The sequence below is a fragment of the Trichoplusia ni genome (genome assembly GCF_003590095.1).
Source record: "Trichoplusia ni isolate ovarian cell line Hi5 chromosome 18 unlocalized genomic scaffold, tn1 tig00003415_group17, whole genome shotgun sequence".
Taxonomy (NCBI): Eukaryota; Metazoa; Arthropoda; class Insecta; order Lepidoptera; family Noctuidae; genus Trichoplusia; species Trichoplusia ni.
In genome coordinates, this window is record NW_020799785.1 from 3,517 (window position 1) to 31,102 (window position 27,586).

Consider the following 27,586-nt stretch of genomic DNA (forward strand, 5'->3'; position numbering starts at 1 on the left):
CAGATTTCTCCCTGCTTAAATAACAGAATAAATGAATGAAAATTGGCTTAAAATGACATTTTCGTATTCTTTTAAGTATTTTTCCTACACAACAATTGGAAATTTGGTACGGGATGGTACACTCAACATCAATACAATGAATTCCCAATGAATGTGTTGGCAAAATGCTTAAGAGAATAGGAATAATTTCAAATTTAATCTAAAAAATCTCAAATTTAATAGGGGCCATGTACACAAGTTTAGTAATAAGAATACAAAAAATCTCACACATGTGTATTTCACAGGGACACAATGAGCTTAATTTATTTTTACATACATTATGTAAATACATCATTTCTCATTCCAAACTTACATAACTTAATCTAATAATATTCTTGTATAATAGCTTTCGTGAGACATTCACTTGACTGTAACAGTTTAACTAAAGGATCACTCTCAGAACTTCTTTGAAATGGCGCATTGTTTGATCTTTGAGGCACCTTTGGAAAATCTCACGTCTAACGTGACCGACTAATAATACCAGCGATATAAGTGCCACTGTTGGGCGCAGACCTCACCCTGTGTAGGATAATGTGTGTAATATTTCGGGCGTAATATAGAGGGTGGTATCATGAGTTACATATCTGATGGTTAATTTCCCTCTATCTTTAAGTGTTCTTCATTTTTGAGGACAGATTAAATCATATCAAACATCTCTTACTGCTTACAGCAATCCAATAGTTAAGCTATTACAGTCTACATATTCAATAATGTCTTACATAACTTTAACCTTTTTGCATATACAACCAATTCTATGCTTTCTTATACTCAATCCTTTCGACCTTGACCTCGTCTCCGAGGAGTTTGTATACGTATGTGACGACTGTCGAACTCTGGATGTCCATAAGGACGAATGATGGAGTAGCGTTTCTGTAACAAGATATGTAAAGGTTATTTCAAAAAAAACTGTATGAAATGATGCCAGCCAAAATATGAAAATAAATTTAGGAAAAATATCTGGTAGATGCTTTGCAGTTTACTTGTGATAATGTGATGTAACGATAGTTCACTTATTATAAACAAAATTAAACATTATAAAGCCATATCATCATGTCACAGAGATTTATGTTTAATAATCAATGACTTATTTAATCTATTTTGTTTGAGGCACCTTTATAAATTATGAAGTAGTAATATTTATTTTATAATACTATTAATCTACACACCCAATAGCATGTCAACCCAAGTTCAAGAAAGAGAACTGGCTTGCAAGAACCTTTGTAATATGATAACCTTTGTAACCTTATGGAGCCTAAATTATTCACACAACATATTTCATTACAATGCCCTCCAGCTCCGTCACAGAAGCCTGCGAACGTCCCAGGAGAATTCTGCGCTTCTGGAGGGTGTAGGGATGGCTGGACTTACAGCCTCCCAAAGCCACCTGACGCACAATGGGCCGACTTAGAGCCTACGTGCGGAAAAAGGAGCCCATCACCAGTAACCAGTATGCCCTTCAGCTGTGTAATATCCAGCCTTCCAGCTGCTAATGTGTAAATTAGCACCATTATAACCTTTCATAACCTACCTAAACAAAGGACTGTAAGCCCCAGTAGCTGATCCAGGATTGATGTAAAACTTGTTCTCATGCTCGTAGGCTTCAAACCGATGTGTGTGACCAGATATCAGTATGTCAACATCTAACTGTCTCTGTACGAGAGCCAGGGACTCTTCATCACCCCACGGTACGACCTGATGACCATGGATGAGACCGATGCGGAATTGACCAACAGTTATCACTTTCTGTTCTGGGTATGTGGAGTTCTGAAATATTTTAGAAAAGATAGTGGATTAGATTTCGAGCAGGCCTTAGCCTAGCTGTGGGACAAAGAGAGCTAGATTAAAAAACATATTATGGATTAAACACCACATTTTTAATATGGTATATTTGATAAGTTCCTACAACACCATCTAGCCTCAAACTAAGTAAAGCTTTTAATATGAGTACCAGACAGCAGATAAACATACTTATAAATTTCTAAATACATACATATTTTTTGTAAATTACACCAAGACAAAAATGATAAACCTGGTTGCATAAACATTTGTCCTGAGTGGGAATCAAACCCACAGCCTGTGTAGCAGACAGGCTCACTAACCACTAGTCCTACAGCCAGTCATTTCAAATCAGAATTAACATCTTCAGTCAGATATGAAGCCCCAAGATCTTAACTATAAGAAACTATTTTAAAGGTTCAAAGGTTATATTAGTTTCCTCCAACACAAAAATCAAAAACTTATTAATAATATTATTCGAAAAATGACCACTTGTTTAACATATTTTATATTTATTTGTATTGTATCAGTAATTACAGCCTTATTCTTACAAACCTCATCAAAGTCCCCTCGTACAACATGAACATCGCTAGCTAAGGTCTTTAGGTAGTCATATGACTCTTTAGTACAGAGGTTTCCAGTACAGAGTATGTGTTGTATCCTGCCCGGTAACAGGAGCTTCTTGAATTTTGGCGGCAAACTGCTGCACCGGTGCGGTATGTGCAGGTCACCGAGGACTAGGACGAGCTGGAAATGTGATTATAGGGTGATTCTCCGGAAAAAAGAAACACAAATTGAGAACATCATTATCCTCACCACACTTTTCATACTGCAGATTGCTTGATTTAATATTATTTTTACCTAAGCTTGTAAAGTACTACGGCTATTATTAGATGAAGTAAGAATCAAAACATTTTAAGCATCACAGTGAAGTGAACCAGTTGGTGAGGATAATGATATGACCTTAACTAGTGTATTTTTTCCGAAGAATCACCCTATAACAAGTTAGGTGGACTTAAAGTATAGTTTTAGAAAAAAAATTGTTGTCTTGTACTTGTTTTGTTGTCTTTTAAATGCAGGGACAAGTGCTGTGAACGTCCGAAAATCGGAATGGGCTGTGAAGTACTTTCAAACATTAGTTTAGTTCATGAAATTGACAACATTTTTCGTACAGTCTAAACCTCTTGGTAATTAGAATTTTTACTTACTCAACATTAATATAACATACAAGAAGCATAGAAACTAATAAATGATCAAATTAATTAGCTGCTTCATGATCGGTTACTGGGTAAAGAAGTTAATAGTAAATTGTATAAAAAAGTGGGTGTTTCAGTTCCGCATTTGATTGCAAATAAGAACTTACCATGATGTTAGAGAAAGATATTGTTGCGGACAACCGTTATTCGACGGTACGAATAATGAGATTCGTGGAACTATAATTGAGAGCGAATTCAAGTAATAATTACTGATTACAGCTATCAGAAATCGGCATTACAACAATTGAGATTGACTGGAGGTTTGACATCTATTACAACTGACAGTGACGTTTATTTGACAACGTTTACAAATTTTGTTTACGGATGTGCCTCGGAACGTTAAATCGTGTGTGAATATTTATTTGAAATGTTTATCGTCCTGAATGGTTTAAAAACCGATATAATATTTTAATTACGTATTCTGAGTACAAAATAATTACCAACCAATTATTGAATAATAGTTTCTTGCAAAGTTGAAGTACATGCATTTGTACCGTTAAGAAAATAAATATTATGCTCTATGAAACAGTGTTGTTTTCTATTACTATTAGTAACAATCATGAGAAGAAAACTAATTCATTAGTTTAGTCACTTTTGTGGGGGTTCATAACTGTTTATGATTAGGTTTATGTGACTTTTGATAAGATTCAATTCTTTATCACCCATATTAAATGATAACGTTACGTAATGCTTTGATTTATTGACATTTAAGTACCGGTGGACTAGTTTTCTTACTTAGAAATACTTTTTATAATACTAAAAAAATTATATTATTCATTCTTTTCTATTCGTAAACTTCACTTGCTTTTGCTATGCACTGGAATTTATTTAAAGGTTTGACATCATGTGTTAGTTATAGTTTATTTTGATACTCTACATCACTTCACTTCATCACACTCTATGGTTCAGGTGCGGATAGAAAAGAAAAATTTCATGGTGTTGTGGGTGACACATATACGTAGAAAAAAATTAGTTTAAGTTCATCACATTGGCACCAACTGCAGGGAAATGGAATCAATGGAATATGAGCTCGCTAGGAACCTTACTCTGTTGTTCTTTGTGGAACGCCTGCTCGACAAAGGCGAGCCGCGCACGTTGCACGATCTTTCCTGCCAGTTTGGTGCCAAAGGATTCACCAAGGAGATGCGACAGATCGCTGGCGGGTCGCAGTCGGGCTTAAAGAAGTTCCTGGCTCAGTACCCGGCGTTGTTCAGCATAGACGGGGACTATGTTGATATCAACACGTTCCAGAAGCATCCCAGCGGGGCGGGCGCCTCGTCCAACAATGACTACATCGAGGAGGCGAAGGAGTACTTTGCCGGCAAGATGGTCCAGTACGGCGAGGGGACCGAGGTGCCCATCAAGAGCCTGCTCGGGCACCGCAGCCAGGCCTCCCCGCAGGTGCGTCACATCTCCGGCCAGCGCATCAAGGAGTTCAAGGACTTCCTGCTCAAGCATCCAGACACCTTCCAGATCATCGATGACAACGTCGTTCTAGTCAGTGAGAATCATAGGAGAGGTAACGCACACACTAACTCTGAACAATTCCACAATCTACCTGTAGCTAATATTAACACAGACACTGCCCAACAGTTGTTAGATTATGTTGCACAGTGCATAGAAGCTAAGGGGCCTGTCATGGTTGACCAACTCTTCCACTTGATTGTGTCCAGATTTCCCCAAGAATACTGGTACCAAATGTTTAAGTCACCAGCTGACCTGAGTGCCTTCTTAAAGATATTTTCAGACTCATTCCATGTTCAATCGAATTTGGTAACCCTTATAAGCAAACCAAAGATACCTGTCATGTATCTGAATGCGAAAGCTAAAGCCAAGACTGATATACCAAAACCTGTGGTTGAGGAGAAACCTGTGTCCCCAATCCCACCCACAGTAGAAAGTCCTACTCCATCAGATGGTAAGAAGAGCCCCGCAAACAGAATACTCAGTCCCATTGAATCTCCTCGTGGTCCACAGGGCAATATTGCCAACCAGACTCTAAAGCAAAGAATCAATTCCATAGTAATTAAGAATTTGGCAGAGAATATGGTCAGAGATAGAGTAAATAATCATTTGAATGCTCGGAGTGCAGAGGAGACCAATGGGACTCCAAGCTTAAGGAACAATGTGATGGGTGAAGCTTGGCGACAAAAGGTGCTCCAGTGCACAACTGTCATAGCTAATGTAAGAGAATGTGCCACATTGATTGAAAGCATTATGGCACCCAAACGCAACACAAAAAGTATTGTGTCATTTGACTGCGAAGGAATAAATCTTGGCCTCAAAGGTGTGTTGACACTGTGTCAAATTGCCACCATGAATGGTGAAGTGTACATACTAGATATTATGGCATGTCCCAACATGGTCATAGAAGGAAAAATAAAGGACTTACTTGAGAGTGAAAACGTTGTGAAGATCATACATGACTGTAGGAATGATTCAGTCAATTTACACAATCAATTTGAGATTGTTTTGAAGAATGTGTTCGACACTCAGGCTGCCCACGCTGTCTTACAATTGCAGCAACAAGGTGTGCCTGTTTACAAAGTCAAGAATCTTAGTCTTAATGCTTTGTGTGAACTGTATAATGCTCCCATGAACCCTATGAAAGAGCAATTGAAAAATGTGTACCGCAGGGACCAACGTTACTGGGCTAGGAGACCTCTGACAAAAGATATGATTATTTATTCAGCATCAGATGTCCTGTCCTTAGTTAATCCTGCAATATATGCATACATGTCTAGCAATATTCGGCCAGACAATCAACAGTTGTTTGAAGAACTTAGCAATGAACAAGTATTCATGCACATTCAACCAACAGAAGTCAAACTGCGCAAGAGGCAGAGAAAAATTAACACTGAAGTTGGTGAGTTGAAGCAGAAGCTAGCTGAAACCACAAAGAATATTGTACTGAGTAACAGGGAAATCAGACTTCTCAGATACATTGAACTCACAGAAGAGGAAAAAGAAAAGTTGAAAGGTTGTCATAAAATATCTAAGAAGTTGGAGAAACTCGAAGCTATTGGGCATGACAAGGATTCTGATTCAGATGATGACGAGAGAGAAAATGAAATGGCAAGCTTAGAGTCCAACCCCTCTGATCCTATAATGTCACCACACTCCACACAGCCACCAAGCCTCACAGAATCCATGCAAATGATGGATGAAATATTGTCAGACACAAACATGGATAAGGTAGAAAAGATAAATCGTCTCGAAGCAATACTGTCCGCCGTCGCGCCCCTCAGTGGCGAGCTAGAAGATAAATTCTCACAAACAATGGAACAAACACTGCCATTGCTCAAAAACAAGGACTGGTCCAATCTAAGCCAAATTTTGAACTTAGGAGGGGAACCGGATAGAAAAAGCTGTAGCTGCAGATGCCATAATACTACCTATGATGATGTTAAGTGCAATGATCTCAATGAAACCAAGAAGGCTGAGGTTGGCTCTCAGACCCTCAGCACCGGGGACATCGTGATCACGCGGATACACTTCAGGGAGGAAGACAAGCTCAACGAGAGGATCCTGAATGCGTCGCCCCTAAGCAAACGGGTAGGAATTAACAACATGTCTTGATATCACTCAGTAGCTGCACTTCCATGTTCTGAGTGCCACAGTTTAGTTTCGAAACTGTTCATATATGTGATCGTTTTATATACTTTTTTTTAGTTATGATGGTATTTCGTCCGGCCCCCGCTCGTCTGTTAAATCACATATTACTTTGAACTAGTTTAGCGGGGGTGATAGCGGTGCGGTTCTACGAGATAGAATAAATTAAGCGTGTTGTGAGGTCGTGCATTGCCAAGTGTATAAACGCCTACGCTATATGCTCATTTGAGCGGAGACTAGCGCGTACACTCGAATAAATGCAACAGTAATTCGCATAATAGAACGGCTACTTAATTCCTTCATCTGGAAATGACAGTATTTGCTGTTTTACAACTTTTATAGTAATTTATTTTATGTTGGCTATTGCCTGTTAAGTATCCCAAACTTAAATGTGATAGATTTCAAGGCCTTTTTTCTCGATCTATGAATTGTAAATAAGATAAATTTTGATAAGCGTGCATAATCTTTTCACCTTGCGAAATCACGATAGGATCGGGCGTCTTTCCGTTATCTTAAGTCAGATGTATATACCTATTTATTTATTTATACATACGCGAAGTGTTTAGTAGCATGACAGTGGACTACTGGACTTATATCGAAGAAGGCAATAATAGGTGTATACAATAAAGTTTTTTTATATTGTAAAATATTTATAAATCGTTAGATTTACTAGTAGATTATAATTATTAATCACGTTTAAAAAATATTAAAAAGTGGTTTAGGGTTAGTGTTACTGAGAGAGAAGTTTTATCGTAGTTTGAGGTGCTTGGAGAAATCAATTTTAAAACTTTATTTCACGTAGGATGTTATAGAGACGTGTAGATTGCATTTGTTACGTAGATATGCAAATTAACGTTATAACGTATTTGTGATGGGTAACCGCGGTTATCTATTTTGATCGTTGTGTTATTTAAATAATGTGCCTTCGAGTCATATCCGACGAATGCCTTCGTATTCAATTAATATATGAATTGTAGTTTTTTATACATCCATATTTAGTAGTAATTCTGTAATACCAAGTTTAGAGGAGATATTTTGTTGTTTGTGAATAACACTTTGGTATACAAGTTTTTTAACGAACTAAACTCCACTGAAACACTAACTAGTTAGGTAGTTGTCAGAATCTATAGATGTTTTCGTCTGGGCCTAGATTATCTACGAAAGCTCGTAGGTTAAATATATCTAAACTTGTTGAATTCATTCGAATAGTTTATTTTTGTGTTATGGTTAAGTAGAAATGTGTTAAAATTAAGTGATATTTTAATGCTTTTTGCTTATTGTATGCAAAACTGTTGCTTGTATTGTACCTTATTTTGTTCAACACAAGGTCATTGCCAATTGTAAAAATGCCGTGCAATCCTTAATCATAAAAAATGATACAAGATAGTTTAGACATTACTCACTGTGATAGCATGTTACAGTGTAAAACGATGTTTGCCGAAAAATTAGCTAGATTTCGACCTGAAAACATCGTTGCGATATTCCTAACGCTTCGATCATTCAACTGCATGGAACTGGGTTCCCGGCATGTTTACAGTTTGCATATTATCATTGTTTACATGAGGCTTAACAATTAGGTTGCGATACACGACGGTATGCGATTACGCATGAACTAAACGCTATTTAATTTGTTATAATGTTGTTGTAGTTGAGTAGAATAGACTAATCATGATTTTTAAAAGACAGGTAGCTCTCTTGTTATAACTCCGACAGTCGTTCTTGTTAGGCCTCAGTAAATAAGGCAATATCGAGGTATGTGCGGTGTAGACGCATCGACACATGTATTAATCATCAGTATTGTATCCTTTATTTTGAAAATAGCACGCTAAACAAGTTGTATTTGTTAGTAAATGCGACGTGTTTTTATTCTCCGTCACACACATGAAGTATTCATATTTACCTCTCTTTTTTTTGTATTTTATATCAATTAAATTATTAGGCACTTTTATAGACGTAATGAATTGTATTTTTAAAAGTATTTGAGCCATATTTGTTATGCGGCGTTTCAAACAATACCTACATTGTGTGCCTTATATTTGTACTTTTGCACAATTTACGAAAAATATTCTGTGTTCACACGTTTTGATGGATTTGCAGAATGTATATCAGTGCCACTAATATTTTTTTATTATTAGTAAGAAGCATTTTGTTAGTCAATATAAGAGTAAACACATTCGGTTATTTTTTACTTAAAAAAATCTTTAGAAACTTTTATTTTACCCTACTTACCAGAGTATAATTGCTTACGGCGTGAAAGTCGGTAATATTGTAATGTGGCAAATGACGGTTAACTAATTTGCGCATTGTTTATGTTTATTATAAATAAAAAGTTGTAAAATAGACTTGTCTTTAAATGAATTTCTAACCCATTTCCTTAAGTGTCCGTTTAGTGTTGTTGTACATAATTATTATTAAACACACTAAGAAGTTAATGACAAGAGTAGCTCTTGTTTGTGCAGCCTCAAGTCAATCCTTTTTGTGTTTTTATCTTTGGCGCCGCTTAATCACACAAATATTAAGGCAAAGGTAGGCTTGTTACCTCTTCACGGTATTTAGCTAAGGTATATTATGTGAAATTTACAGTATGGGGTTAGCCCTCACCCAGGACAGTAAGTTCAAAGAAAAAGTATTTATATCAATTTTGCTGACCGATGGTCCAAACAAACGCGTTAGAAAAAGAAATGCCCTATTTGGCAATAATAGTTTAGCTGGCAAACATTTCTCCATATTATGTAAACAATTGACTGACAATCGGCAAGTAATTTGAACAAAGCGCTGCACTGTTGCCACAATCGGCTTTCCCATAACACGTGAGATCTAATGACCGCATACGCAAAAAGGTCGTTTCATCGAGTTTTCGACCGTTTAGGTATGAATATTATAATTAGCGAAATCACGTTGAGAATAAAACAGAAAATAAGATTAAAATAAACTTCTATACAACCCGTAGTTGATACAAGAAATTCCACGGAAACAATTTAATAAAACTACCTACTAAATACCTACTTTTTTACCTTTTCTACGTCTGTCAATCTTATCCCAGCGTATATCATAAACATAATCAGATGCCATTCACTTTCGTATTTGAATAATCTCTCACAGTTTGCTCAACATTTTGTAAATATTTGCCGTTATAATACAGACATACGAAAATGTTTTAACTCTTCTTATAACATAATATCCAGTTTCGCTCTTTTCGTTGATATTGTCAATAGATTTGTCCCACAATTATTCGCGCCTTACTGACTAATCACCTACTTATTTCTTTATTTATTCTAATAGAAAACAAAAATTTGTGCCTAGGTAACTACTTATCTATTACTCCGTCTTACTTGACAATTTCGTTGACCTTATCTTGGAAGTAAGACGTTCTAATTAACAGTTCGATCGGATATATAAAATTAGGTACTCAGTTGGACTTTAATCAACACTTTTTCTAATTGAAATAGGTATGCTTAGTAATAAGTATTATATGATGTACATATCACAAGTTTTTATAATGACTACCCGCATGTTATTAAACAGCTTCACACGATAACAGTGCTCATCTAAAATATAAAATTCTTGTGGCACGGTGTACGTAACTTCTCCGTAACGGCTTGACCGATTCTCATGGAATTTGGCGCATATTGTATAGGTCGAGAATCGGACAACATCGTTGTTTTGCCATAGTACAGAAAATAAATCTGTACCATGGCAAAACAACGTTTCCTGGGTCGGCTGGTATGATGTATTGATTCGGCATTACAAACACATTTATATAAAGCACAAAGAATAAGTCCCTACACAAACAAGAATAAAACTATTACGTTGTACACCAGCAATGCTGTTTGCATAATACAATATGGAATATCAATGGCGTTAGCTAATTAGTATTCTTACGTCTTCTTCGTAGCTCAATAAACAGCAAATAGAAAGTTAAACTGAAATACATACGAGCTAATTGCAATAAGTAGACACGCAATTTCTCATACTGTTCACAGGTTTTTCTACCACGCCCCGTCAGTTCATTAAATTACAAAAATCATTGGCAAAACGGATTTTAATTTTAGTTCTTTTTTAATTACTACATCCTACAACCTCAATCATAAAGCTAAAAATGCGCCAATTACCTAATGTGACTGAGTAAATTGAAACGTAACTTAACGGATTTGTTTATGTCAAAGACGGATAGCGTTTATTCTGATATTGTTTCCTTGTCACACAATCAACGTACATTAGAGAGTAAAAGAGAGAGAATAATATTATTTGCTTCAAATACTACGTTTCTAAAACATCTATGCTTAATTGAAGTGTCAGATTTGAAATGAAATTTTGAATACCAATTTCATTCATGATAGTTTTATTAACAATTTTACCAAGATTGTGAATAACTATGGAGGATTTCGATGTGTTTACAAATGAGATTAACTTTACAAAGCCTCTATTCAAGAACATACTAAACAAATATGTTTATGAAGCGCCTCCTACACCTAACGGACCTAACTACCAGAGTAAGTTTTACATCTCGAAATTAATAAATAAAACTTAAATAAAGTAAACTCTGCCTTATATCATACTACTTTATTCTGGGTAAAATAAATCATTAGTTCTTTGTTTTAAGATAATAAATAAGCAGAATATTTAAATGTCACTTGCCTTATAAATCTTTGTTTTGTTATGAATAATGTGTAAACTATTTATTATTCTGCCTTTTTAGGCGGTAGGAAACTTATGGCTGAAGAATGTCTGGCGGTGAACGATGACGTCGGCTGTGCATTCCATTTGAGTGAGGCATCAGCAGCCTCTTTGAGGGCCATGGCAGTGTACAGAGATGAGCAGTCTAAGTCTGCTGGTTCGTAGCTATATCTATTTATACTCTATAGATAGATAGATAGAATATTCTTTATTTTACATCTCATGAGTAAAGAACTTAACAATGATGAATACTTGGTGCCACAATCGGAAGTCCAGGCGCTAGGCACTTGAATGTATCATTCTGGTTGTGTAATACTCAACTATACAGTGGTCTTGTCACAAATGTGAATCATCATGTATCCATTCCTGCTAATTAATTTCTCAAGTACTTGATTACTACATCCTGTCTTGTCTTTCAGCTGATAAACTGTACAAAATCAAAAGCTACATAAAGCCTGTGCAGGATTTGGTTGATGCACATCCTGTGTAAGTATATTTTTTTCTTTCTATTATGAGACTATGAGTACCCAAAAGATACTTTATAGAAAATGTTATCAGCCCTTCTAGAAAAAGGGAAGTATAATAGTCTTTTGGCATTATGAAAATTGACTCGTAGTTTATGATAGCGCCATCAATAAAAGTATTAATAATGATAAACGTCCCACTGCTGAACCTCTTCCCACACAGAAGGTTTGAGCTTGCTCACTGCAGTTTTGCAATTTCACATACCAATATTTGGAATCCAGGTTTCCTCAAAATGAACTCTTCATTTGCCAATGGCGTCTTAGAATAATCAAGACAGAACAAATAACTTTTAAAAAGTCTCATTGGTACTTGACTCCGTTGTGATATGGCTAATCCTACATTAAACATCTATAACCAATAAATCATTTTTCATGAATTATGATCAATATCAATATTATGAGATATTGAACCACTTTCTGGTATGAAAACGGTACAATAATCACATACACATCACAATATTGCAACAATGACCATTCACATAAATACATAATTCAAAGCAAATTGTTATCTTTATATCTTACAGACCAAAAACAGAAGCAAAGCTTTTAAACTTGTTGTCAGATGGCACAGATATCAGCAGAGATCTAGAAAAGTTCTCAATCAAGGATGAGGAGCCGTTCTATAGGACATACCTGAAATTCTCTAAAGAGAATAATGTTGACAACTTTCAGAAGATACTGAAAGAATTTCCTAAAGGTAAGGTTTAAGTGACACATAATTATTGTAGAAAGTATTAAATGTAACACAGAAAAACTTAGATGAAATTTCGTTGAGGAATTTCTAAATTAATATTACTAAATAAACATACCATACATGTCTCAAAACCTTACTTAAATATTGGTCTTGAAATTGTTTCGGACTGCCTAGTGATTAATTTTATTTTAAAACCCAAAAGTTGCAGTTGGTTATTATTTTACTGACTATTGTCCATTTACAGTGTGTTCCTAGCCTAATTTGGATACATTTTGAATAAGAAAATACAAAAATGTTTTATCCCCCTGAAAGAAATAGTTTTCACCTCAGATAGTTAAGAAATTATCTGTCAAAAAAATCGAGCTTTGATCATGTCCTAGTAATTAACAAAACTTCATTTTCAGAATGGACAGTGGTACAACTGACTGTACCATACAACCCTAATGAAAACTTGAAGCCATTGAATGAGTATCGGACGGATGTGACCTCTTTATTCCTTTGCACATACACCAACGACTACCAGGATGACAGCGTGATACCACCCATCACTGTGCATATACCTGCTAATATTACAAAAGGTATACAATCTAAAATCAAAAGTTATAATTGCAAGAAGACTGTTTTCCAGGCATTTTCAAGTTTGCAGCAATGACTCTAGGTGCAATTTTCTTAGCAATAAGTTCTTATTAAAATGTCAATGTACAGGAACCTACAAAACTTCTATAATTAAGGCTGTTGGGGTTGTGGAAGATAGATGCCGCTCTACGCCAAATAATGTGTTGTCTCGTTTTTTCGAAAGTCTTTTTATCCATATACATATGAATGTCACTGTCACGTACATAGTTTTGTGCAGCGACTTTAATCACCAGTTAATAAATGTTGATCAAAAGATGATGATCAAATTACCGTTTATAAATATTTCAGTAATAATTATACTTGATTTAGCCAGCACTGTAAAATCCAAAGAAAGGCGTCCATTTCGTCTTGCCATCCCTTTTGCTTCTGCTACTGCCCTGTTTATTCCTAAGCTCTATGAAGAGAAAAATACTCAGGATTTAGACAGATAGACCGCACTTTACCTGCAATCTACACGCAACTTGCAGTTCAAGAGCAGTCGACGCGACTGCTATAGACAGACAGACTGAAATGTGGTCCGTCTGTCTTTGACCTTTTCGCATTTATAAATTGCATTTTAGAAGGAGAAAAGCCACTGTTCACTGAGCTGTACTCCCTGTTGGACGAGAACTACAAAACGATTGATAACGCACAGTTCTTGAACAATAAGCGCTTAGTACAGAACTACTGGAGCCGGCGGGAGGATATTGATCTTCGTATGAAGGTAAATTTGTTTGTTCCTGAGTTATGCAAAGCTATGACTGCAGCGGATAGCCGAGTGGTTGACGTCACCACGCCAAACCCAATAAGCGCCTCTTGTCGCGGGTTTGATCCCCGCGTAGGACAAGCATTTGTGTGTGTGTGTGATACATCAATGCTTTTCCTGAGTCTGGGTGTCTTTGTGTACGTGACTTGAATGTTTGTCAAACCCTCCGCGACACAAGAATTAAATTCCTTAATGCGGGAGTCGTTTTTAAAAAACAACAAAGAAACTTTAGCAGTATTGCAGTGATACCAGTAAGACTACAAGTTGATAAAGAAATGGTTTGTAGAAGATTGTTGGTTAATAAAGTTGGTATAACGCCTGGCAGGTTTTGAAGAACGCGAAAAGCACCCGTCAGTCCCCTCTGCCGACGGTCTCCCTAGGAGGTCTAAGGAGGTAGATGTACAAGAGTCCCCTGCCGAAACGAAAGCAACACGCCACTGTACCCCATTTAGGATGCCGTCTCGCTTTTTCAACTACAACACTTTTATCCACCAATCGTGTAGACATTCTCCTATTCCCTTTAAAAGATTTCTCTAATAACATTACTTATTTTAGAGTGTAATAAACGTGATGGATAAGGAGTGGCTCGGCGGGTGGGGTTGTTTGCTAACCGGCAAGCTGATAGACAAGACTTTGAAGGAGAAAGTCATTAAATTAGTTGACACCACCATCTCAGACTGGGGGTAAGCTCTTATATATTCCATCTTTCACAGAACATATGTTACTGAAACATACTTATTTTCCATTTTTTATAGTAATCTACTATGTATGTCATTTCATTGTATGATTTTATCTTTCTTTTAAACATGCTGCTTTAAACAGGAATAAGAAAGGTAAAAGTTGAAACTTGGTTTCCATATATTTAATGAAAAGTAAATATAATGAATGATCATGGTGACATTCAATTTCTCTTTAACTAAACTAATTTATCTCTTAATTATAATTCTAGGACTAAATTAATATGGAATGGCTCACTATTTATTAGTTTTTGTAAATCAAAAAATGTATATCCTATCAGTATTTTGTATTTAATTTGTAAAATTTGTCTAATAGAGATGATGACTGGGTATAAAGAGAAAAAATCTCATTAGTCCCTCAGTTACATAATTGAAAAGTATGAGACACGTATTTTTTCCTTTTTCAGAAAAACTAGAATTGACAAAGATTAACTCCTTTAAAGTTTAGGAGAGGCTGCTTGTGACGTAACGATAGAGTAAAATTTATACTCAATCGTGACGTCACGCGTAAGTTTCATTCACTGTAATTTGGTCAATTTATGTTTGCGGGACCAATTAAAAAATACGTCTCCATTATTATACAAAAAACTACAAGACGGACACTGCAAAAAAAATTGTCATCATCCCTATTATAGAAAACAGTAAATCTTAAGACCCTGTATATTAACAATGTAGGCTTTTTGTCCAGCTACTTAAAGTATCTATCATTCATAAATTATTTACAGATTCATCCGGCTCACTCAAAAACAAAGAGTCCTACTCTACAATCTAATAGAAAGTTGTCCAGTGTTGCAATCGCAACAAATAAAAACTTGTATCAGAAGGATATTAACTGAGTATGGCAATTCAGAAGATGTGAGACAAGTTTTAAACCCGGAATGCGGAAGTTGCACCAAAGAGTTTAAGTTTTTAAATGAGTTGTGTTTGAAATGCTTGTCAAAAAGTTTTGAGAAGTTACATCATTTTAGCTTAGTCGATGGTATAAGGGCGTTTTCTCAAGCTGTGATGCAAATTAAGGATAATGATGAATTGAAAAAGGCTAAAAGGCATCCTGTTATACTTATTGTAGATGAGGTTAGTTCTCAACCTTATTTCTGTAGCAGCAAAGTTCATTGTATATATTCAAGAAGCTGAGCACTTTCCAGGGTTTGACGTTTTTTGCCCATTTTAAATTAACAGATTTCATTTTGTTTTGTTACAACCAAGACTAGGGCAATGCTCAATCGAGCGTTCCGTTTCTTTACAATACACGGGCCGAGATTTGTGTATTTACTATTTGATAACTTGCACTCCTGGCTACATTTACTTATTTTATTAATACCGATCAATTAAATATAAATTGTATTTAATAAAACACTGTCAACTATAATGTGACTAAACAGTTGTTGAATATGTTTTCCTAAAGAAGCTTAAACCAAATTATCTCTTTATTTTAATTTCTTATCATCACTCTGTAGTTTTCAAATAAGTCACTCGTTTTCAGATGCTAGACACATTCCCTTGGGAGACTTTACCCATACTGAACCAACACCCTGTATCGCGCATGGAAAACATACACTTTCTGTACTACCTGTATAAAATACACGAGAAGAAAATTTGTGATGGATACTTCAATGCGAAATGTGATGTTGGAAGATATGTTATAAATCCAGGTAAGTGTTAACTTGGTACTCTTTTTATTTAATTAAAATATTATTTGACCGACGCGGAAAATATTTTTCGAGTTGTAAAACTTTGCTGGCCATGATACTTTTGCGGCTCGGCGGCGTAATATTGTTTAACAGCGCTTACAATATTCAATCGTGAATTTAAGTTGCCTATTGCTCCAGATTTTACTAAATCCTTCGATTGAGTTTGAATCTGTATTTCAATTTGCCGATCTCGTCTCGAAATCCATTGAAAAAAACGGATAGGTCATAAATACTCAATTCTTTATCGCAAATATGCGCCCTCCTTAGCGTTTTGTTTTACTCATTTGCAGTAAAATGAGCAAACGCGCCATGTTTGCTCATTTTACTGCAAATTACACTGTTAACGCGACGCCCACAGCGCCATCTAGTTTGTACAATGATTATCACCCCAAAACGTTAGCGTCCAATATAGTTGAAAGAAGGCCAGGCCATAATGTGTGGTTATATAATGTTATAGAGAAGAACTTGGACCGCATGGAGAACAGAATGACCTCGTTCGTGCAGTACTGGTGTCCTGCGTGGAGCGGCCACGTGGGCGAACTGCCCTCGCCTAACGACTTCATATCGCATCTCACGCAGGCTGATATATTCTTGTAAGTTGACCTAGTTTGTGTGGGGCTTAGTAGTCTGATACGTTATAGGTTGGTATGTGAGTGAGTGTGTGTGCGGGCGTGCGGGCGTGTGTATGCGTGTGTGTGTATGCGTGTGTGTGTGTGTGTGTGCGTGTGTGTGTGAGTGCGCGTGTGTACGCGTGTGTGTGTGTGTGCGTGCGTGTGTGTGTGTGTGTGCGTGCGTGTGTGCGATTTTGTTGGCACGCGCGCGTCTGTTCGTATGTTTTGTAGACGCGAACGTATGTGTGAGTGTTCCGTTTTTATAGTAAAGTTTGTAGTTGCTATACTGTTTAGATACGTTAACTGTGATAGTGGTGTCGCAGGTACTGCGGGCACGGTGACGGCTGCCAGCTGGGCGCCGGCGGAGTGGAGCGAGCGAGGGGCGGCGCGCTGTGCGTACTGGCGGGCTGCGGGTCTGTGCGGGAGGCCGCGCCCGCGCCGCGAGCGCCGGCCCGCCGCCGCGCACCACATGCTGCACATAGCGGGCTGGTGAGTACCCACAGGGCGCTGTGCGGCTGGCGGGCTGCGGCTCCGTGCGGGAGGCCGCGCCCGCGCCGCGAGCGCCGCCCGCCGCCGCGCACCACATGCTGCACATAGCGGGCTGGTGAGTACCCACAGGGCGCTGTGCGGCTGGCGGGCTGCGGCTCCGTGCGGGAGGCCGCGCCCGCGCCGCGAGCGCCGCCCGCCGCCGCGCACCACATGCTGCACATAGCGGGCTGGTGAGTACCCACAGGGCGCTGTGCGGCTGGCGGGCTGCGGCTCCGTGCGGGAGGCCGCGCCCGCGCCGCGAGCGCCGCCCGCCGCCGCGCACCACATGCTGCACATAGCGGGCTGGTGAGTACCCACAGGGCGCTGTGCGGCTGGCGGGCTGCGGCTCCGTGCGGGAGGCCGCGCCCGCGCCGCGAGCGCCGCCCGCCGCCGCGCACCACATGCTGCACATAGCGGGCTGGTGAGTACCCACAGGGCGCTGTGCGGCTGGCGGGCTGCGGCTCCGTGCGGGAGGCCGCGCCCGCGCCGCGAGCGCCGCCCGCCGCCGCGCACCACATGCTGCACATAGCGGGCTGGTGAGTACCCACAGGGCGCTGTGCGGCTGGCGGGCTGCGGCTCCGTGCGGGAGGCCGCGCCCGCGCCGCGAGCGCCGCCCGCCGCCGCGCACCACATGCTGCACATAGCGGGCTGGTGAGTACCCACAGGGCGCTGTGCGGCTGGCGGGCTGCGGCTCCGTGCGGGAGGCCGCGCCCGCGCCGCGAGCGCCGCCCGCCGCCGCGCACCACATGCTGCACATAGCGGGCTGGTGAGTACCCACAGGGCGCTGTGCGGCTGGCGGGCTGCGGCTCCGTGCGGGAGGCCGCGCCCGCGCCGCGAGCGCCGCCCGCCGCCGCGCACCACATGCTGCACATAGCGGGCTGGTGAGTACCCACAGGGCGCTGTGCGGCTGGCGGGCTGCGGCACATTCGACCATGGAGAGGTTGAAAAACACTCACATACTTTCGCATCGGACCAACTCATTTCTAGCTTGGAACCCGTGGCACTTGCTATCTCAGTTTTTTATGATAAGGCACCAACCACCACACACCTTAAGGCAGGACGATAAAAAAAACCTCAGACTAAAGCCGGGGGCCGGAAGCTCGCTGCCACCACTGCGTCCATTGCCGGGAAGACACGACGCAACACACTCGCCGAGTATGTTGCTTGGGAGGAGCCGCGCCGTGTCCTCACAAACGAAGGTGGAAGCGATCTGTCGCTGCCGGCCGTAGTGCGGAAGATAGTCGGAAGCGTAGAGTCGTGGGACGCGGTGGTGTCCTTCTGCGAGGACGGGATAACGCAAAAGGAAACTGCGGAGCGGGAGAGGGAGATCTCGACTCCCTTCCCCGGCCGCAGAAAGCGCACCGGGCGCAGGAAGAGGGTGGAAAATGCCCTCTTCCAACCCCCGTGAGTGGGTCCAGGGGTGAGGGACTTAGGGAAGCCTCCCGCACACTATTCCATGGACCCGAGGCGGATTGCCTGAGGCGGTGCCCGGGGTAGGCTTACACCCGCACTCTCATTTTGAATCCCCGCGGCCCCGCGTGTCCACGTGCGAGGAGATGCCGGGGGATTTTAGCCGGTAAGAGTCCGGCACACCCGTCTGCCTCTCCCCGGGCGTAGAAAGTCCATGAGGATTTCCCCCCGCAATAAAAAGCCGATATAAAAACCTCAGACGAAAGCAGGCGACACTTATTAAGAATAAATCCACAGCAAATAATAATAAAAACAAATACCAAACCAATATGAAAAATAACACTACGCTCCGCCACAATCGCTTCTGACCACCTAATAATATGTATATCCATTTAGGAAACCCAATAAATCAAAAGAAAATTGACCTTATCATAGCAAATTGCCATTCAGTGTTCCAGTATTTTTGTAACGAAACCTTAAAATCCTTTTTTTACTACTTTTCCAGCCCCATGGTAGTGGGTATGCTGTGGGAAGTCACAGATCTGGAAGTGGACAAAGTGATCAGTACGCTGTTATCCCTGTTCGTGCCTTCTGAAGCGCCCGTCGCGTGGGCTAACGTGGGCAAAGCTAAGTGGAGTCATGGCGTATTAGGTAAGATATATACTACAATCTCTTATTATAAACCTGATGTTTTACCACCACGTTTTATAGGGGATACTATTATGGTTGACAGAGATTGGAAACTAGAATCAATTACCATAACTATAACGTTTTTAAAAGTGCCTGGAAAACAGGCCTTTTTTAAAACTAGCCAATTTGATTTTGTTGTGAAAGCGTGACAGCGCAATACGCGTTGTAGAACGGCATCTCTTTTCCACTTCCGCAATATTTTCAATACTTGTAAGTCGTGGCAGTATTCCCCCTGAACCAAGTAGTCTCTCTAATTGCTTTACATGTCGCCTTATTGTCTACCGAGGATAAATTATACTCCAGATCATGCTTCAGTAAACTCACTCTTTTCCAAAAAATAATAAGAAACACGGCCGAGTTACTTTTGCGTTTGTTCCATTCAGTCGTTCTTATTTGTCTAGTTGATACTAAATTACAATCCTTTTAGACCCGTTTTTTAACCGCTTCTGATTCCATGCTGGGTTAGGCATCCCCACTCTTCTTCAACCGCATTTTCCATGGTTACACAGTATTGTTAAAGTAGCCAAGTCTATCCCATCATCTTCGTCTAAGCCTAACGCGTCATTTTTTACTATAGTAATTATATATTATTTATCTAGACACATCAGTAGAACAGAAGTCGCCAGTAACACCGGAGCGGTCGTTGCTGCGAGCTATCTGTCAGGCGCGGGGCTCAACGGGCTATATCATGATCGCCAGCAGTGTGGTAGCAAGGGGGCTGCCGGTTAAAGGAATATGAACTTTGTGATGTAACAAATAGAGGACAATTCTATTTGTTACTAGTATGTAGATGTTTGGTCGCTGGAAGGACTGCCTGCCTGTTGGATGTGGACCTTACTACTTAGGTAATACAGTGTGATTTACTTTGTTACTTGTTACAATTTTGTGGAACCTGACAGTAAAGAAATTTGCTTTAAAGTTACTGGTATGTTTGTAATTTCCTACATCTAGACACTTTCGATTTTGCCTTTCTGCCAACTTCAAAATCAGATCATGTAATTTCCTTCCAAATCAGTGGAACATATGAACAAATACTTTTTTTGTGAATAATATAAGTAAGGTACGTGTAGTGCTATTATTTGTAATGTAGGACTGTAAATATAGATCTAATCACATTTGTGTAAATAGGCAAAATAAATGAAACATTGTTTCGATGAATGATTTTAATTTTAATCTTAACCCTGGTCAACTTTATAAAATATATAACACAATCATGTTTTATTCATACTAAACTTTATTAATAAACATCAAGTAAATAACAAATTATATCGTAATTTATAAAACTTAGCCAACATTGCAAGAGTAATATCAAAGTAAATTGGGAATCATGAATTTAGCTTTATTCGGATATACACACTAATACATAATACATTAATTGTGCTTCTACATTTTTTTAGATACTATTTCTAATGTTTTCTTTTCTTATCTTCTGGTATGACCAAAGTTAATACCGTCTAACATTAACAAAAGCTTGCAATTAACGTGTTAACTGGTAACATCCAAATTGAAAACACCCAACTATATGACGACAGCTTGTAGTGTCGTGGAAACTGACAATAATTATGGTATTCCGACCGAGGGGTATCGTGTTGCCAGTTAACTGGGTTGAGGAAGTCAGATAGGCAGTCGCTCCTTGTAAAACACTTTTACTTAGCTGACTTTGGTTAGACTGGAAGCCGACTCCGACAGAGTTGGGAAGAGGCTAGGATGTTGATGAATATAAGATAAGGTTTTAAAAATGATAACAACGAATATAGTAAGTTCCTTAGGCGTGTGAAGGTGCAGCTTCTCTCGCTCGAGCGCGTCGTCGGCGTGATGACGGCGGGGTGCGCTCCTTGGACTCCAACTGACGCTGGATGGCCTGCCGGGATTCATAGATTCTTATGTATATCAGTTGTGTTCGTATTATAGAAGTTGTTTAATGTAAACTAGAAGCTATGATTGGGCATTCATGTAAAGTACTTATAGTATATGGCAATCTGTATGTGTTTAACAATTTATTTATTTAGAATTTATGAAGATAGAAAAAAAACAAATGTACAAGGATGCGGCTTATTTCTAAAGAAATATCTACCAGCACCTGCAATAGGATGTAACTCTTGTGTAATCATATCAACAATTTTTGACACAAAAATGCATATCTATTCAATCAAAATTGGAATAAATCATTGTTTAAAAGAAAAATTGACTGTTGTTGATCTAATTTTGAAATGATACATTACCTCATCAAGTTTGATGACGTCGACAATTTCGAGGATCTTCTTCTCCACACTTTTGATGTAAAGGCGCGCGTTCGTAACGTTTATATCGAACGGTTTGCCTAACAGCTTCAGCAGAGGCAGCGAGTCGCAATCCGACGATCTAGAATGGAGCAAACCTTAAAGTTTTTTAGCAATGATAATTCGCGCAAGGTTTTCCGCTAGAGGCGCTAGTGAAGTAAAAATAAGGAGTGAGAATAAGTTTTTTTACAAAACAAAGGAACGGTAGAAAAATCTAACAAGATTCAGGATTGAGAATCTGAATAAGAGTACTTTGTGTTGAATCCAGGATGGCCTCAAAACTTGGATGACCCCTAGCACAGACAAAATTAAAATGAGGATGCCCTAAGCCGGCAGTTGAAAAAATGATTCTTTTCCATTATTGAATACGTACTGACGCCTATGATGTGAATACTTGTGGAGTTTGATACTGCGTCATACTACCATATCAATACTGGGTCAAAGCATCAGCTTTGACCCAGTATTTTCAATTACAAATTCTTTTTTTTGGATGGGAAATCATCAAAATAACTTCTTCCGCTTTTCCAGTTGCACGTAACAGTGACAGACTTACACACAACAAAACACACTAGCAAAAACCCACCCATGTTCCTTCCTTTGCCCTTCGTATAGTTACCGGCACGGTTCTCGAGCGCTGACCTTCACCTGCGCAGAAGTCATTTTTTGGGTCCCTTTTGCGGTGTGAAGTGAGGCGCGGGGCGGATTAAGTGCAGTGATTGGCCCGCAGTGCATCGCGTCATAGCCTTCACTCGTGATTGGTTGAAATTCGTTCTTTGCTGCAGTTGCATGCATCTCAAGACGTCGAGTACGCACAATTGATTAGCGTTTTATTTAACGATGCGCAAAGCGATCCCCACTCTTCCGTCGAGCGCTCAAGATCCGTGCCACTAACTATACCTCTTGCATTGTCCATACGAACGTATGAATCCTGCCTATATTTTTTTACAATCCTCCCTGTAAAGAATAATTCCTTTGATGTTTATAACACTTGTCCTCATCTGGTATACTGACACGGCCAGCGCGTGTATCTGCTGCAGCAGCATGGCCAGCACTTGCGAGGATTTCTCGCAAGTCTCCCGCGCGCTGGCCGTGGCAAGTCGCTTCTCCTCCAGGGCGCTGCGGAGCGACTCGATGCTGTCCTGCTGCTTGTACAGCTTCGCTTGGTGTTTGGCGTTTTCTTCCTCTGTGGAAAATAATAAAAAGTTTTCTAGATTCAAGGCACTTAAGGTGAAAAATGTATGTTAGGGGGTAATATCACTTCCTAGTGTAAAGCGTACTGTTAAGTGACGTCACATGAGATTTTATTTCACTGTATCCCCGTCATTTTTTACGAGATAAACATTTGCGCGATTTTTTTTGGAAATATCTCTGACGGATAAAACAGTTTTTTTATGAAATACTCTTTTGGTGTTTATTTTTTAATTTTTCGTTTAAAGTGGGTGTGTTTTTGGGAGTCAAATTCAACGAGTTTTCCGTTAGTACTTAGCGCGCACGTCACTATTTAAATGGGGCCTCATGAAAACCTTACCAATATTAACTTTGAGCATCTTGACGTTATCGCTCAAGTTCTTGAGTTCCGTACACACTTCGTTGATATAGTTGAAGAGGGCGTAGTTCTCTTCCTCTCGCCGGGTGAATTCCTGTATCAGCTTGTCTACGTCTTCTTCGCCTGCAAACTCCTGGGAAAAGGTTCAATTTAGATTATATAAAAGAAAAGTTCTTATTAGAAAGCTAGGCCAAAGGCCTCTTACGTATTAAAAAGCGATATACAATAACCATGATGCTTTTGCATTTGCGAGTTTGATTATAATTTATGCCAACATCATGTAACATAATGTGATCGTTCCTAATGAGCCTTCACCGATTAGGTACCTATGATGAAGTTTACTTTTGAGGAACTGTTAGGCATCCACTTGTCTGTGCGGTTCGTAATATGCCGATACGGTCACTGCGCACCGTGCCCGATGGACAGTTACTACAAGCCACTCACAAAAACAAAAAATTATAAAGCCCCGACGTTAAAAACTTGCACCTCCATAACTTACAAATAGTTCGACTGATTTTCATCAAACATCTAAGAACACTTGCACATAATTCGCCTTTGATACAAAACAATCTTAATTGAAATCGCTCTATCCGTTTGTCAACACGCCTAAATATTATATGACCCCTTTTTTGCGATGGGGGCTTAAAAATACAGGCGCCTTCTTAAAAAGACATTACAAGTAGCTCTTACCCGTATAGCATCAAGGATGTTCACGTAATTATTGTAGATCCTCATCTCCTCTTCCTGCTGCTCCAGTTTCTTGGCCTCGGCTTTGGCGTCCGCCGCCGTCAGCCGCACCGTGCCCTTCGTGCGTAGGAACTCTTCCAGCTTCAGGCTGTGGTCCAACTGGCGCTGAAGCTCACGTACTTCCTGAAAAATTGTGAATCAACCTTAAGCTGATGGGCACTTAGGTAAGTGATTGTCTATATGTCTTTTCATTCCGCCTTAGTATGACAGAAAACATGATAGATAAAGAGAAAGAAAAAAATTCAAAAGAAGCCGACCCCAAAATAGTTGGGAAAAGGCTTAGCCAATGATGATTGTGTTGAACTCAGATACCTGTTTCGTTATTGTAAATGTGATTTTCTCCAAAGCACTTAAAGGAGGAGAATCTAGGTAGGTACTTTATTAAATTCAAAGGGAGATGTTTTGTAATCTAGGGAAAATATATATTTTTTATTGTTAGTTAATTACTAGTCTAACAATATCCATGGGTAGTCTGAAAGATGTCGTCATTATTGACCTGACCGCCATTGTAACCCTCAGTGTTGTGTATTATTTTATAATTTAATTCCCATGATGAGAGCATCATGAGAATTAAAACATAAAGCATAAACGTTAATAATGCAAAATCTTATATATCTCAAGAGGTGACTCATATAATGAATGTTTTTGAAGTTAAACTGGTCAACTACAAATGTATCATAGCAGCGATCTATAATTGATATTCCCAGAGGTGAGAATAGAATTTTAGGTAACTAAGGACAGACGCGAGGCAATGGAACTCTTCGACATTCTACTCGTATAAGCGACTACCTTCAGAAAAACAGATAGAAGAGTATCATTAAGGCAGAAGAACATTTAGAATGTTCGATGACATAGACAGACGTAGCTTAGACATAGACCTTAGTTTGGGATGAAAGCGTAAAATTATGTTCGACTAATAGTTTTGGGTAATTATACTAAGATCTATGTCGAATGGGGAACCGTTCTTACTGCACTTCCCTTAATACTACTAATGATCTGTCTGTGTCTTGTCTCGTTTATCGTTTTTGTTGAGCTTTCTTTTCTTGTTTTTCTGTAAGGAGAAAAATCACCTCGCGATAGGCCAGTGGGGAAATAAAGGTAACTCCAAAGATAATCTCACCAGGCAATGCTTCCTATAGTCTATAGCCGCCTTCTCCTTCAGCGCGTCGAGCTTGGAGCACCACTCTTCGCGCTGGTCGTACGTGGAGATGGCCTGCTCCAACAACTCAATGATCATGGCTTTGCCATCCATCAGCCGTTTCAGCTGGTTCTTCCATAGCGTGTTGAAGAATTGGCTGAAAACCAAAGTTCAGGTAGTTTAGGGCTTAAGAGCTTAGTATTTCGTTATTCATGAGGTTTTGTCGTGGCATAGGAAAGATTAAAATAAGTCAGGTTTTGATGAATTTGCTCGAATAAGTGAATTACATTTAAAACAAACAGAAATCCAACTATTATTTGAAGTCATTTTCGAAGTTCTGTGAGGATACTCGCGTTTTTATTACTTAAGTACAGTCGTTAGTACTCAATTTTTATTGCTTTTCGTTTGTGTATTATAGACAGGCGATTTTTTCTACAGTGATCGAGTATGAGCCTTGTGTTAATTGCTTAACAATATGTATAAGTGAATATTTTAGCTAAACCGCGCGACGCAAGGAATTTTTTTCTTTTAAATAGACATTTATAAATTCACATTTTCGTTGCAATTTCAATCTTTTTACCAAGATCAGTGAGCAAGATAAAATCCGTATCGCATAATTTAATTTCAATATGCAATATTCGCATAACATAAAGGATAAGTTATGGTTATTAAATAAACAATAACCAGCGTTAACTTTATCTGTACGATCTTATCGAAACAATCGGTTTGTGTAACAAGAAAATACAATTTTGAATAAAACGGGACGCGTATTGTGACGTCACGAAATTTAGAATTGATAAAGTGACGTAAATGGTTGCGTTCAGCCAAACAAGTTGAAGGTCTATTAAAGTAATAGTATTATTTCAGTTCTGGAAGTGGTGGTCATGGTATACTTAATTGTCTATATCGTCTCACATTATTTGACTGCACAGATAGACTGTTTGAGATCACTTCAAACCCACTGCGTGCGACTTGTCTCGGGTTCGATTCCCGTGTAGAACAAGAGTTTTCAGACTTTGTGTATTTAACCCGGCGATATAAGAATTAAATTCCTTAATCGGGAGTCTTTTTGTATTTAGGGAGGTTATTGGTCTTAGCTGTGGTTAACTATGTAAATACTTAATTGCTCGATAAAAACTCTGTCAACAACTAGGCATATCTAATTGAACGTTGTCATTCAATTGTTCATTGACGTTAGATAAGACCAATATAGTATTTTGTACATTTTCGTGTTAAACAAAAAGTACAGGTATACTTAAAACTGCTCCGATAATTTGTATTGTGTATTAAATAGAAAATAAATAACTTAAACAATTAGTTTAAGACCTTATAATAGTCATAATCATCATGAACTGTGTGTTTCGAATGAACTTTCTTATGTTTTTCATTCACAATTCAAACGTAAGACGAATGCTTTAAAAAACTTATTTGTAGTATACCTATATTAATACTTAATAGCAAGTGAGCTCGCGAGGAACGGCTATAGCACCCATGACTCATTTCAACGTGATCTGCGGTTGATTACCAAACTTTACATTAGCACATCAGGGCCGTCGCTCTAAATCATGTTAGTATTGCAAATGCAATGTATGTTATCATTAGCCAATCACCTTGAGCGTCAAATTAAATACATATAATAAATCCTTATTGCCCATTGTTATATTTACAGATGATGGCGGGTTTTTCTCTATATTTTTTAATTATATTTAAGAATCGCGTAGCTATACATTTAAAAAACCGACGTAGCGCTACAACTGCTAAGATTTTGCTACAAAAATTACGGACGAACTATGGAGTCCAGATTTCACTGAATGAGAGTCAAGGACGGTCACTAGAGTCAGTAGCGACTGGGTATGGAGCACGTGAACACTCTTATGTTATACAAGATAGTATAAGAACTGGAATCCCCTACTGGACTCACAAGATAGAAGTCGCAGAGGAAAGGACGACGGGACGAGCCCGAGCTGTGTGTGATTTCAGGCTGAAATGGTTGTTTGGTTGAAGTTTGCAGAAGTCAGTTTTGCAATAAACCCGTTTTACGTCAGTTTGAACTCGTTTAGGTTGTAAGGTACGCTGTTATATGTACAGCAAGGTTTGTCCTTACCGGTCCCTCAGTAGCCGGTCTATCTCAAGCCTCATGGAGTAGTTCTCGCTGTTGACGGTGTTGAACTTCTTCATGGCTGTGTCCAGCCGGTTCTCCAGCTGGCTGATCAGCGTCTGACTGTTTAACGCGTTGGCGTAGGCCTGTCG

The 27,586-nt window shown here is 39.2% G+C and overlaps 4 protein-coding genes across 4 annotated transcripts; 2 read left to right on the forward strand and 2 right to left on the reverse strand.

The window, feature by feature from the left end:
• Positions 1-258: 258 nt before the first annotated feature.
• Positions 259-3,355, reverse strand: LOC113506525 (vacuolar protein sorting-associated protein 29). The gene is made up of 4 exons (XM_026889361.1): positions 3,179-3,355; positions 2,371-2,562; positions 1,568-1,803; positions 259-909 (listed from the first exon to the last, which is right to left on the reverse strand). The coding sequence occupies exons 1-4, from the start codon at positions 3,179-3,181 to the stop codon at positions 792-794; spliced, it is 549 nt and encodes a 182-aa protein (XP_026745162.1). The 5' UTR covers positions 3,182-3,355; the 3' UTR covers positions 259-791.
• Positions 3,356-3,915: 560 nt separating this feature from the next.
• Positions 3,916-9,023, forward strand: LOC113506524 (egalitarian protein homolog). Its single transcript, XM_026889360.1, has one exon. It carries the CDS (start codon positions 4,080-4,082, stop codon positions 6,648-6,650), a length of 2,571 nt encoding a protein of 856 aa, XP_026745161.1. The 5' UTR covers positions 3,916-4,079; the 3' UTR covers positions 6,651-9,023.
• Positions 9,024-10,877: 1,854 nt separating this feature from the next.
• LOC113506526 (separin-like) lies at positions 10,878-20,784 on the forward strand. The gene is made up of 14 exons (XM_026889362.1): positions 10,878-11,176; positions 11,383-11,517; positions 11,780-11,846; positions 12,409-12,581; positions 12,983-13,156; positions 13,775-13,917; positions 14,515-14,642; positions 15,422-15,770; positions 16,180-16,348; positions 16,845-16,980; positions 17,322-17,424; positions 17,541-17,602; positions 19,442-19,587; positions 20,226-20,784. The coding sequence occupies exons 1-14, from the start codon at positions 11,059-11,061 to the stop codon at positions 20,363-20,365; spliced, it is 2,043 nt and encodes a 680-aa protein (XP_026745163.1). The 5' UTR covers positions 10,878-11,058; the 3' UTR covers positions 20,366-20,784.
• A 125-nt stretch (positions 20,785-20,909) lies between these two features.
• On the reverse strand, positions 20,910-27,555 carry LOC113506527 (coiled-coil domain-containing protein 63-like). The gene is made up of 7 exons (XM_026889363.1): positions 27,441-27,555; positions 25,319-25,493; positions 24,142-24,321; positions 23,434-23,584; positions 22,917-23,088; positions 21,849-21,987; positions 20,910-21,487 (listed from the first exon to the last, which is right to left on the reverse strand). The coding sequence occupies exons 1-7, from the start codon at positions 27,512-27,514 to the stop codon at positions 21,392-21,394; spliced, it is 987 nt and encodes a 328-aa protein (XP_026745164.1). The 5' UTR covers positions 27,515-27,555; the 3' UTR covers positions 20,910-21,391.
• Between the last annotated feature and the right edge of the window lie 31 nt (positions 27,556-27,586).